Source organism: Talpa europaea (assembly GCF_964194135.1).
Source record: "Talpa europaea genome assembly, chromosome: 4".
Lineage (NCBI taxonomy): Eukaryota > Metazoa > Chordata > Mammalia > Eulipotyphla > Talpidae > Talpa > Talpa europaea.
The window spans coordinates 126,547,016-126,559,999 of NC_140070.1; the positions used below are offsets into that span (position 1 = coordinate 126,547,016).

Genomic DNA, 12,984 nt, shown 5'->3' on the forward strand with positions numbered 1-12,984 from the left:
ACAATGCGTCCCGGGCCTCTTCACCCCACTACTCCAGCCTTCACTTGAGAGTGGCAGAGCAATTCAGAAAGTAGAAATCCTAATACAGCAGTGCATTTTTGCCCAAGGCCTGAAGTCTCAAAAAAAAAAAAAAAGAAAAAAAGTGTTATTCCAGAGCAGATTCCTTTTCTTCCGGGTCTGTCTACCCCCTCTGACTCTGCCACAACCACCAAGCCTCCCCTATCCCAATGCCCCACCTCTCTCCCCATTAAAAAAAAAAAAAAAAAGTGACTTATTCCTTCTCCCTTAGCTTTCCTCAGCAGGGCCTGGAAACTGGAGGAAATTCAAATCAAATTAGCTGCACATTACAAAATAAACAGACAAGCAATCAGGGGTGCCCACCCAACAAAAGACCTCGCCCGCTCCAAAATATGATTAAGCCTGGGTGCAGAGAGAGGGAAGGCGACTAGAAACCAACCGGGCTGGAGCGAGAAAAAAGAGTAGATTTGAGGCCCCGGTGTCTGCCTATTGCGGCCAAATTCCAAATTTTGTTTCAAAAAAAAAAAAAAATGCTGGGCTGAAGGGAAAAGAAAAAGTAGCAACTTTTAAGTAGTAACTTTTCCGTGCAACCAGCAGAGCCTGGGGAAAGTGCCCGCCGCCCTTCCTCCGGGACGGCCGGGCTCCAGAGAAATTCGGAGGCTCCCCCTCCAGCCGCGCACTCCTGGAAGCCTTCCCGCCAACGGCGCCGCCGGGCGGCCCACCCCGTCTCCCGGGACCCCCGGCGGCGGGGCGCGCGCTCCCCAGGGGCGCGGGTCCCCGGGCCTTGGGGAAAGTTCGCGGGCACAGCCCGAGGCCCCACTTTCCGCCCCGAGTGACAGGCCCTTCCCACGCCGGCCGGCCCCCGCCCCGCCGCGGGCACCAGACGGCCGGGTGCGCGCCGGCCCCTCCCGACGGCCTCGGGGCGCAGATTCCCCCCACGCGCCCCACCCCCGGCCGGGGAGCCCCTCGGGGTGACCGACTGACCGGAGTTCCGTGGCCCCCACACCGGGCCGCCAGCTCCTGCGCGCCGCGCCCCGCGCCCCAGCCCGAGCGCGCAGCCGACAGCCTCGCCAAGTCCGGCCGCGGTCGCCGGTTACCGCCCCCAGCCCGGGGGGAGCCCGGGGGGCAGGACGGGGAGGGAGGACGTGGCGCGCACCGGGGTGGCCAGAGCGAGGCGGGGAGTGTCCCGGAGAGGCCCGGCCGGGGGCGGGGGGCTGCGGGCCCGGCTCGCTCGCGCGCGCGACCCTCCCGCGCGCCTCCCCGGGGGTCCCCGGCCCCAGCGCGCCCCGCCCGCCGCGGAGAGGCGGCCCCAAACTTCCAGCCCCGCTCCGCACGCCCACCCTCCTCCCTCCACCATATGGAAATCTACAGCCTCAGAAAGTGACACGTCGAAGATTCCGCGGCCCCTCCGCCCGCCCGCCCCCTCCCGGGCGCGTTCCTGCCGCCGAGATTCCGGGAGGGGGAGCGGATTCCTCGGACAAAATCTACAGGGAAGGCAGGGGCGGGGGAGGCCGAGCCGAGCCCGAGCGCGAGCCACTGCCCAGATTTTTTTTCCATCAACAAGAATTTGCGCGTTTCTTCCCCCTCGCCAAGCCCCGGCCGGCGGGAGGGACCGCCGGGGGACCCGAGCCCAGGGAGACGCGGCCCCAAAGCGGCCGCCGACCCCCCTCTCCCGGGCCCCGCGATCCCGGGGCGCCCCAGCCAGCGTGAGGCGCCCCCGCGCTCTGGCGCCAAGTTTGCCCCGGGAAGCGCCGCGCGGCCGGAGCGCCCCCGACAGGAACGCGCGTTGGCGCACTCGGCGTCCGGCCGGGGCTTTCCAGCGCGCCCCGACCCGCCGGCCCAGGTGCGGGGTCCCGGCGCCCCCCGCCCGCCCGCCCCGCGCGCCTCACCTTCTCCCGGGCTGCAACGCGGGGCTCCGGGCGCGCCACACACCGGGTCGCCTGCGCCCCCCCAGCTGGCAGCCCCGAGATTCCTGCCGCCCCCCTTCGCCGCTCCGCCGTCGCGCCGCTGCTCTCCGCCTCCTCCTCCGGCCGCCGCCGCCGCTCCAATAACTACCAGGAGGGTTTGATGGGGGATTCCGCCATGTCAATGATGTCGGGACCACATGGGGATTTGGGGCCCGCCCCCTGCCGTAAACTGCTTAGTATAACCGCCGCCTCCAGCTCGGTGGCTGCTGCGCTGGGGAGCCTGCTTTGCCCCCCGGGCCTGCATAACTTTAGCAGAAATTCTTTTTGGTTCAGTCCTTGTAGTGAAGGCTGAGGCTTGGGGCGCGCAGCTCGACGAGCGACGTGGCACGTTCTGCAAAGGATCACCCAAACACCTAGATAAATGCGGTGTTGCTGAATAGTAATCAAAGCAAAGATGCTGTGACATTACTTCATTTACACATGTATTTCTATTTTTTTAATAGGTCATGATTAACTCTTGTCCAACTGTTGGGCATTTGGATTTTTAGTTTTTCAGTATTTTTTTTTTTTTAGATTTATTTATGCATGCAAGAGCTGGGGTGCAGGCCAGAGATAATGGGAGGGGCGGGGTGAGAGGATTCACCAGACACAGAGTGGGGAAAAGAACAGGCAGATTGACCAAAGTACACTGCTGAGGGGAGAAGCAGGCGAGTCAGGAGAGGTCTGCTGTGCCATGTGGGTAGCTCCCTGGCCAGCTGGGGGATCAAACTCGTGCTGCAGAGGCTGCAGATTGCTTCATAGTGTGGTGCTTAACCACTTGCACCACCAGGGAGACCCTACACATGTGTTTTTAAATCCCACTACAATCTTGGGAGCTACTTTATCACTCTGTCTGTTTCCCACAGCACTTTGTTCACAAGGCAATCATAGCATGAACAGATTTTATTATACTTAACTTAAAATGTCTATCCCCCACTCTCAGTACCCAATCTATGCTCACAAAGGCAGACACTGTTCCTTAATTCAGATATTTCAGTATCTGTCAAACATAGTACATTGCATAGACCTCAATAGGACACGTTGGATAATTTGAGTTTCTATTCATTAAATCAAATGTAGTGTGTAACTTGTACAGGCTCAAAATGAGTACCAGAGTGCATTCCATCCCACCCCTCAACTTACCCTGGAGACAAGAGGGCAGGCATTACTCCAGGGAGGCCCTTTTCCTCCTTAGCTTTCCAGGTATTCTAAATAATTACATTCAGCCTCAACTACACAATAGGCTACAAAGTAGTGACCAGAAGCAACATATTATTTTACTGACCTAAAAATATAATGGGGGGGAGGAAAGGGGGGGTAATAGTAATAACCATTTCTTAGATCAAGTTCTTGGGAATAGTACCATATTAAAGCACAAAGAACATAAAAGAATACTGTGCAATAACTCCTTTGTGGAATTTGCACTTCTTTTTTGAAGATGAGGGATATAAAGGCAAATCCAGGTAAATGGGTCCCTTCACCTTACTAGCTTCTTTTCCCCAAATGTCTCCAAAGTGTCTCTGGAAGACATCTTTCTAAAGCATGCTTCTGATCCTGGGTCCTAATCTTGCATGAAAAAAACACTGGTTCTCCAGCCCTGCCTCAACTTCCCCCTCACCATGCCCTGGAGCCCAGCTGATTCATGAGTTCCAAGCACATCTCTGTCCCTTTGTACTTGCTTTTATTCTGTCTGGAACATTTCTTCCTCTTCCCTATCTTAGGATCGTTTATTATCTTTGCGCTCCAGCTAAAGCCGTTCCCTCTCTCCCCATACTCTCATAGCTCCTTTCTCCACAACCTCTCAATTCTTTTCAGCTCTTCTCACTTTGCTCTGAAACCATTGTTTATGCCTTCCACTTGACAGGGTCTTGTTCATTTTTGTATTCTCAGCATCAACTTAGTATTGTGCTTTGAATAGAGTACCCCTTATAAATGTTTGTTGAATAATTAATTGTAAAGTATGTGGAAGAAATTTGAATAACTAGATAAATGGCAATCTTCAGTGGGTGGAAGGTTAAATTCATGTGTTGAAGGACAGATTTGGAAAATGAAGTAAGACCAAGCAAGAGAAATTCGGAAAACAGAAATATTTCTATCTATTTCTTCCACCAGACTGAATTTGTTCTAATTAAAAGGATTCAGTGTATGCAAAATGCTATGCATTTTTTACTGTATCTTCATATGTGTGATGTCATTCATCTACTTATCCTTATCCTTCATCTACTTATCCTAATACCTAGCGCAGAATAGACACCTAATAAATGTTTGCAAAATGAGAGGAAGTATAGTGAAACAAAAGAGCATGTAAATTATAATCAGACAAAAGATAGTGACATTAGGCAAGTTATTAGTTCTCTGAACCTGGGATTTCTTACTTATTTAGTGGTGATATTGTCTTTCTGCTCAGGTCATGAGTATTAAATACCAATAAATATTGGTTCCTCCTTGAATGAATGAACAATATCTTTCCAGAGGGTATGAGTAAGACAGAAAATGGAAACGTCAAGGAAAAGGGTAGAACTTTTATTTAAGAGAGTTCTCCACTGCACATTGAGGACTTACAGGTAATACAATCAGAAAACACTGAGTTATACAGGTATGAAGTGATTGAAACAGGTTCATCTACAGGCAGCAAGATGTAGACCAAGGTGCATGTCAGAGAGGTAAGCTCTGAACCTACCTGGGAGATGATGAAGACATAGCCAAGCAAGATGGTTCTGGAAATGAGATGAGGGGCCTTAGCCCACAGCAGTGAGTATTAGTGTTAGACATTGGCAACTTAAGTCATCTACCATCTTCGGTTCCAAATTATGGAACCATGGTCATAACAAGGCTTGTACTGCAAGAGGTAGTTTAGGATTTGCTCAAATACAAAAATTAACATCCAAATGAAGATACTTGCAAGTTAAAACCTATCCCAAATACAGTCTTGTAAACCCTTCTGTCATTCCATGAAAAGTAGCTTTACTTGAATTAAAAAAAAAAAAGTTTCAAAGTCATACTTCCTGATTTCATACAACTTAAATTATAACAAAAGAAATACAACTTTAGCACATAGGAAAGCATGTGTTTAGAACTAGTTTTGGAAAGGTCTCAAACAACGAAACCTCTGAATACTTCTTTAACCTCAAGATTTTTCAATTTGAATCTTTCTCAAATATCGCAATGACTAGTAATACAGAAAACAGAGAAGGCCAAGGCAAATACTTAGCCTGAATATCCTTTCCCTGCATAGAGCTGGGGTTACTGGATTCAGTCAGGCAGGCTCAGTCTTGCCTCTAATCTTGAAACCCAATCTTGACCTTAGACAGAGGGCATTAACTCTTTGCAATTACTTCTTGTTCTAATGCTCTGAGCCAGATCTGATACCAGCTTCAATATGAACATTGATGAAAAGTCAATTAATCCTGTTTTGAAGAGTGTTCTGAATTGACTAGAGCGCTAACGAGAGTAATGGACAGCCAGCTTAGTCAATAATACAATCTAAGAGCAATATAGCAACTTCAATTGCACACGTTTCTCCAGAACAATGTAACCAGCCAAAGCTGTGGTTTTGCCTTCTTTCTATTGTTCAGAGCAAGACAATGGCAAATTGTAACCCAACATTTTTTAAAGACCTTTCAAGGAAGAATATCTATGTTACAGTTATCAGAACTATTCAAGTAGAAGCTGAGGGACTGTCCAGGGTTCATAAAGTCATAGGGTTGATAGAGACTAGAAGTTGTCAGCCTTTTCTCCCTCCCAAAGCAAAATTTTTGCTCCCATGTTTATGACAGTGAAGCGCCCAATCCAAGCCTAAACACCACCAGGAAAATGGAAACCTCTTGTCAGTGGCCATCAAGAACTCTGGATCTAACCCAAGTCTTCTGAAACCCACTCCCTTACAACATTCCTTCACTGGTCTTGTTTCTGCCTCTGTAGACAGACAACTAGATCACTGTGTCATACCATTACAAACATTAATTGAAATTGGAATGAAGACTTGGATGTCAGACCAAACTTGGATGCCATAAAATACATCGAAGAAAACTTTGACTATATATTCAATACAGTCCCCGACATTGGCCTCAGGGATGTTTTTAGAGACTCTATTCCAATGTCAAGAAAAACAAAAGCAAAATTCAACAAATAGAACAACATTAAATGAGAAAGCTTCTGTACAGTGAAAGAACATCAGTAAAACAAAAGACATATTACTGAATGGGAGAAAATATTTGTACATCATAACTGACAAGGGGTTAATATTCAACATATACAAATAACTCATATAACTCAACAATTTAAAAAATCAAACAATCAAAAAATGAGACGATATGAAAGGGCATTTTCCCAAAGACCTTCAAACGGCCAATAGACTGACTGAAAAAATGCTCATCGTAGCTAATACTCGTTATTATGAGGACAATGTAAATCAAAAACCACAATGCGACATCACCTCACACCATTGAGAATTGCTCATCATAAAAAGACCAGAAACAACAAGTGTTGGTGAAATTATGGAGAAAAATGAAGCCTTTTACAATGTTAGTGGGAAAACTGGTCCAGCCTCTGTAGAAAAGAGTATGGAGTTTCCTCAAAAAATTAAAAATAGATCAACATATAATGTATCCATTTTATTCTTCGGTAACTATCCAAAAAATATAAAAACACTAATTTGAAAAGATATATGCACTCATTTATTCATTGCAGCACTAGTTAGAGTAGCCAAGTTATCAAAATGACCTAAGTGTCAAATGATAAATGATTAGGAAAAAAAGATAGAGTGTACACACATATACACACACACATATATATGTATATATATGAGTGAGAGAATATATATAAAAGAAGATATAGTATATTTATAGAGTACGTTTTATATATATATATACACACACACACACAATGGAATATTACTCAGCTATATTAAAAAACTTAATTGTTGTCACTTGAGACAGCATGAATGGAACTAGAGGCTATTAAATAAATGCAATAAATCAGAAGGAGAAAGACAAATACTAGGGGCTTGCATTTATATGTTTCTATAAAGAAACAAGCAAAGGGATAGACAATACAAAATCAAAGCAAACTCTTTCATTCTGCCTACAGAACTGAGGTTACCGTAGTAGGGTACAGGGATCAAAGAGTAGAGGAAATTCTGTGGGCTATGGTAAAAGGCTTTGGTGGTGAGGATCCTGTGGTTAGCACATTTGAAGATGTGTGAACCTGTATTCTAAAATTAGACATGTAAACCAACATTACAGCAATTATTTTTTAAGTCTCTAATCCTACAATAGCTAAGCTTTGGAAACAACCCAAATGCCCAAAAATAGATGACTGGATCAAGAAGATGTGGGACATATACACCATGGAATATTACTCAGCATTCAAAAAAGATAAACACATGCAATTTGCAGCAACATGGATGGCACTGGAAGGGATCATGCTCAGCGAAATAAGCCAGAAAAAAAAAGAAAAATACCGGATGGTCTCACTCATAGCAGGAATCTAGAAAACCTACACAAGGGACCAGGAAAAAGAATAACTAAAAGAAAGAAAAAATCAAAATCAACAAACAAATATAAACCAGAGACACACTATGGGGGGAGGGGGTGGGGAAAGGAGGGATTGGGGTCAAAATAAGGGGGTTGCAATTGTATGGGGGATATAAAAATAAAATTAAAAAAAATAAAGTCTCTAATCCTAGAAAACATCTTTGACATGCTGAATTCTAAAATCAATACGTGGCTTCTGGATTCCTCTCCATCTTTTCCTTCCAACACATCTAGAGGCCTACATTTCTGAAAGTTGGGTATCCAGATTCTGTTCATAATATTTCAGATCTGATCAGAGAGCTCCGCAGAGTGGATGTTTTCCTACTTCAATTTGGAGAAACAACTTGTGTCACTACAATTTAGTGCTGTGTTCATTTTCTCAGCCACTTCTTCATCTTATTAATTCATGTTTCTTCTTCCATGAAAAGTTATCAAGCTGGGCATACTTTAGGACGGCAATTGATTTAATCTTAATTGACTTCCATGAATGTTAGTTAACTGTTTGATTTTATTCAATTTTATTGTATGCTTCATTCTCACATCCCAGTCTATCTAGGACTTTCTGGACATTGAATCCATCATCAAACAACCTTTCCCTGATTCGTGAAATTGACAAATATGACAAGCACACTTTCCACATGGCCATCTAAATCTCTCAGAAAAACATAAAAAATAAGGCCAAGGACCATTAGTAAGTTTTTTCCAAATGGAGGCAAATTTGAGGCAAAGTCATTTTTGTCCATCACTGACTTACCCTGAACCACATTGACCATAGGAAACAGGTTGGGTTTGACTTTCTCCATCATCATTGTCATCTCTCTTGTCCACCCTCATGCCTGATTTACTCCTGTGGTCACCGTCTCATCCTAAGAGGGCGAGATCTTTGTATAGCTGGGTCTCTTTACAAGTGTGCCAAATACTGTTTTCCTCAAACAAATTATTCAAAATTCACCCTAGATAGAAATGAATGCATAGATAGATAGGTAGGTAGGGAGGGGGGTGGGGGAGAGAGAGAGAGAGAGAGAGAGAAAGAGAGAGAGGTGTAATGCACAGAGAAATGAAGGAAAGACATATTAGAAGTCATGTAATCTGCCTCAGATGCCAACTATTTTGATCAAGGATAAATATTCTGAGATTTTACTAGAAACCATGAGTTGAACATAGAGTAAATTTACTGCAGAGGCCATTGGATCCATTTTATGTGTAAAGGTAGGATATGAAATTTGAAATTATTTCTCATCTTTGTGTAGTTACCTCAATATTTCTTTCGGTTCTTGAAAGCATAACTTTGGTATTTCACACGTATTCTGTATGTCTCAAACCACACACGCCAGGGCAGGTAAATTTTGAACCCATTATATTTACCTGGCAGGGAAGAAGCAAAGACCATGAAGGTGGATTTCCTAAGGAAGATTTGTCCCTTGCATTCCAGGTGTGCTTAACTTTGCAATTTCCCCAAATATGGGAGACTCCACTGCATAATTTGTGGTACCCTCTGCATTTGTATACCCTCCGGCAAAAAAAAAAATAGTCATAATACTCTTTCTTGATCCTGTTGACATTAATAAGCACCCTCTCTGTGACTTTTAGAGCCTCCGTTATTGCAGAACTTTTCAATCCCTTGGACTCTTTCTTCTTTCTAGAGGTTTCCTGTGAATTAATGAACAATTTTTTTCAGCGGCTTTTAATAATTTGTTAGCCCAATTAGAGTGCTGTGCTTAATAGGGTACCCCAGTGTGTGCTACGCTTCCTACCATGGAGAGCCTGCCCACATATCTCCACAAGACCAGCACCCCTCGCAGACAAACTCACTTTCCCATCTTTCTACACAAACTCTGCTAGTCAAATAGAGGATTTGGGGCTCCCAATATCTCATGGTCTTTAAATCATACTCTCCATGCTGTTAGTGTTTTACTTCATTATTTAAGTGCTATCATACAATATTTGTCTTTCTCCATCTGGCTTATTTCATTAGAATAATGTCCTCGAGGCCCAACTATGTTGTCCCAAATGGCATAATTTCCTTCTTTCTCGTGACAGAATAAGTCCATTATGTACATAAACTACATCTTCCTTGTCCATTCATCCATGGATGGACACTTAGGTTTTTTTCCATTTCTTGGCTATTGTGAATAATGCTGCCACGGATTGGGAGTGTAGATATCTCCTCAAGATTCTGATTTCATTTTCGTTAAAATATATACCCAGATATAAGATTGCTGGATCATATGGTACTACTAGTTTTAATTTTTAAAGGAAACCTCTATACTGTTTTCCATAGTGGTTGAACGAATTTATAATTTAGAGGACACAGAGTTTCCCTTTTCTCCACATCTTCATAAAAATTTATCATTTGGCTTTTTGATAATAACCATCCTAACAGGTATGTGATAATAGCTCAGTATGGTTTTAATTTGCATTCCCTCGCGATTAATGACGTTGAGTGCCTTGTCATGTATCTGCTGGTCATTTCTAGACCTTTTTTAATTGAAAAAACTCCACAGTTTATTAAAATAATTTATTTTATCTAACATTATATGATGCTACCAACTATCAGCAGTTCTACTGAAATTTTGGGTACAACAGGGAATTCCAGAATGTCCAAACTGTTAGTATAGATAACCTCGTGGGTTAAATATATGCATGCTTTTGATAACAGGTTAAAGGGGTCTTTCTAAAATTGAAGCTCTCTAAAATTCATTGGTTTCATTTTCAACAAACTGACTAGGGCCATTCAACATGGTTTTTAATATTCTTGATATTAATGCATGTTCTCTTTTTATGCCATTGTAAACCTATGGCCATCAGATAATATTAATTTGAAGTACATGGCATCAGGGACTAAATAGTCAACGTAGGTTTTCTCCTCTTTATTCATTATGTTCTTATGATTCTACTTTACTTCCACAGGAGCTCAAGTAGTTTCTCTTCAGCTCCATAGTCACTGTAGCCACCACAGCTTCCACTTCAGGCATATCCCCACCCCCAATCTCCCTGTCAAGGAGGGTCTCAAGGCAGTTGGAGAAATCACTTCTACCAGAACACAGTGCTTTCAGAAATGCACAGAGTAATCAATTTCTATGTCTTCTTTGGAAAGGTACCAGTCCCTCTGCCCATTTTTAATAGGATTATTTAGTGTATTCTTCAAGTTCTTACATCAAAGTCATGGTTTTCATTTAAGAGATCTTTCACTTCCTTGGTTAAACTTATTCCTATGTTTGTTATTCTTTGCATGCTATTTTAAATAGATTTAGTCTCTATTTCTTTTTCATATGCTTTGTTGTTGTATAAAAACAACTCATCTTTGTATGTTGATTTTTGTGTCCTGTAACTTTATGGAAATTGTTGATTAGTTCTAATAGGCTTTGGCTTAGGATTTTCACTATATTAGATCATATCATATTATCTGCAACACAGAGAGTTTTCTTCTTCCATTATAATTTTATACATTTTATTTCTTTGTCTTGCCTAGTTTCTCCAGCTAGGAATTCCAGTGCTGTGTTGAAAATGAGTGATGCCAGTGGGCACTCTTACATTGTTCCTAATCTTCAAGGTAAAACTTATAACTTTTTGTCTTTGAATAATGGGGTTAGCTCTGAACTTGTCATATAGGGCTTTTATTATGTTGAGGAGAATTCCTTCTACACCTAATTTGTTGAAAGAGTTTTATCATGAAAATATTGCATTTTGTCAAATGTTTTTCCCACATCATGTGACTTTTACCATTCATTCGATGAATGTGACGTATCACATTTACTGCTTTGTATATGTTGAATCGTCCTTGAATCTGAGGGACAAATCCCACTTGATCATGGCAAACATTTTTTTCAATGTGATAAATTAAGTTTGGTAATATTTCACTGACAATTTTTGCATCTATATTCATCAGGGATATTGACCTGTAGCTTTCTTTTCTTGCAGTGTCTTTACCTGCATTTTGTATTATGATATGCTGGTCTTGCACAATAAGTTTGGGAGTATTCCTTTCCTCTTTAATTTTTTTGGAAGAGTTTGAGAAGACTTAGAATTAATTCTTTAAATTTTTGGTAGAATGTACAAGGAAGTTCATCTTGCCATGGGAGATATTTTATTACTGACTCAATCTCTGTACTTATTATTGGTCTGTATGGATTTTTATTTTTCATGATTCAGTTTTGGTAACTTGTACTTTTCTGGGAATTTGCCCAGGTATTCCAGCTTACCCAATCGTTGATGTATAACTGTTCATAGTAGTCTCTCATAATCCATTGTATTTTTTGTAGTGTCAGTTATAAATCTCTTCAATTTCCAATTTTATTTGTCTTCCCTCTTTTTTCCTTAATTCAGCTATAATTTTTTATCTTTTTCTAAGATTTTTTTATTTATGCACACAAGAACTGGGGTACAGGCCAGAGGTGTAGGGGTGAGAGAATTCACCAGAGACAGAGTGGGGAACAGAACAGGCAGATTGACTGAAGTACACTGCTAAGGGGAGCAGTGGGCAAGTCAGGAGAGGCCTGCTGCGCCATGTGTGTTGCTCCCTGGCCAGATAGGGATCAAATTCGTGCTGCAGAAGCTGTGCTTAACCCCTTGTGCCACCAGGGAGGCCCATAAATAAATAAATCTTTTTAAAAAACCCAGCACTTAGTTTCACTCATCTTTTCTGTTGTTTTTCTGGTCTTTATTTCATTTATTTCTATTTTGATTTTTGTTATTTCTTCCATTTGCAAACTTTGGGCTTAGTTTGTTCTAAAATCTGATTTACTTCAGTAAATGATGGCTCTGCCCAGTGTGTAATCCTTGGATGGGAAGGAGGATAGATTAGGAGCAGGAAGTTCCATTAGAGTGGATGAGGATGACCTGGACTACTGTTAAAATGACAAAACTCACCAATTTACTATGTAAAGTAGGGAAAAGACTGGAGCAAAAAATGTGTGCAAAAACAGCTTTTACACTACTTACAACTCTAATGTATCCTCGAATACTGACACAAGCTCTGGAAGATAGACTAGAGAAGGAATCAGTCACAACCATGTCACACACCTCTGAAGCAATGTTGCTAGACTGGCTCCAGGAGTGACTCACTCTCTGGCCAATATCTTTCCCCATGGACCTTCAGATCAAGCCACCAAAGGTGCACAGACACAACCCCAGCCTTGGTCTAATGTCTATATTTCAAATATCTCTGGAATGAGTCAATTTGTTGCCAGAGGAGTTACCATTTACATTTCATTTTTAAGTTTGAGGTAGCATTAAGTAAAAAATGGTGCTGCTAACATTATTGAATGGGGTAGAAAAAGCCCACTGGTGTACAGTCTTGGTTCTGTACTGTTGTGTTGACATGCTATTGTAATCTCAGAAAGATAATTTTACTTCTCTGGGTCTTAGGCTCCTTATCAGACATTATCTATAAAACTAGGCAATATTTTAAGTCATTTTTACCTCCAACATCTGGCATTCTGTGAATGAATTAACTAGTATAGCATTTTTGAAAGGCCAAACACATT

The 12,984-nt window shown here is 42.5% G+C and overlaps 1 protein-coding gene across 1 annotated transcript in view; it reads right to left on the reverse strand.

The window, feature by feature from the left end:
* Positions 1-1,574: 1,574 nt before the first annotated feature.
* TMEM212 (transmembrane protein 212) overlaps positions 1,575-12,984 on the reverse strand; it is a gene marked incomplete at both ends in the record, with an annotated part of 172,031 nt that continues 160,621 nt past the window's right edge. The window contains one exon of the mRNA XM_084232721.1: positions 1,575-2,069. Coding sequence (XP_084088847.1) covers positions 1,575-2,069 — 495 coding nt within the window. The remainder of the gene's footprint in view (positions 2,070-12,984) is intronic.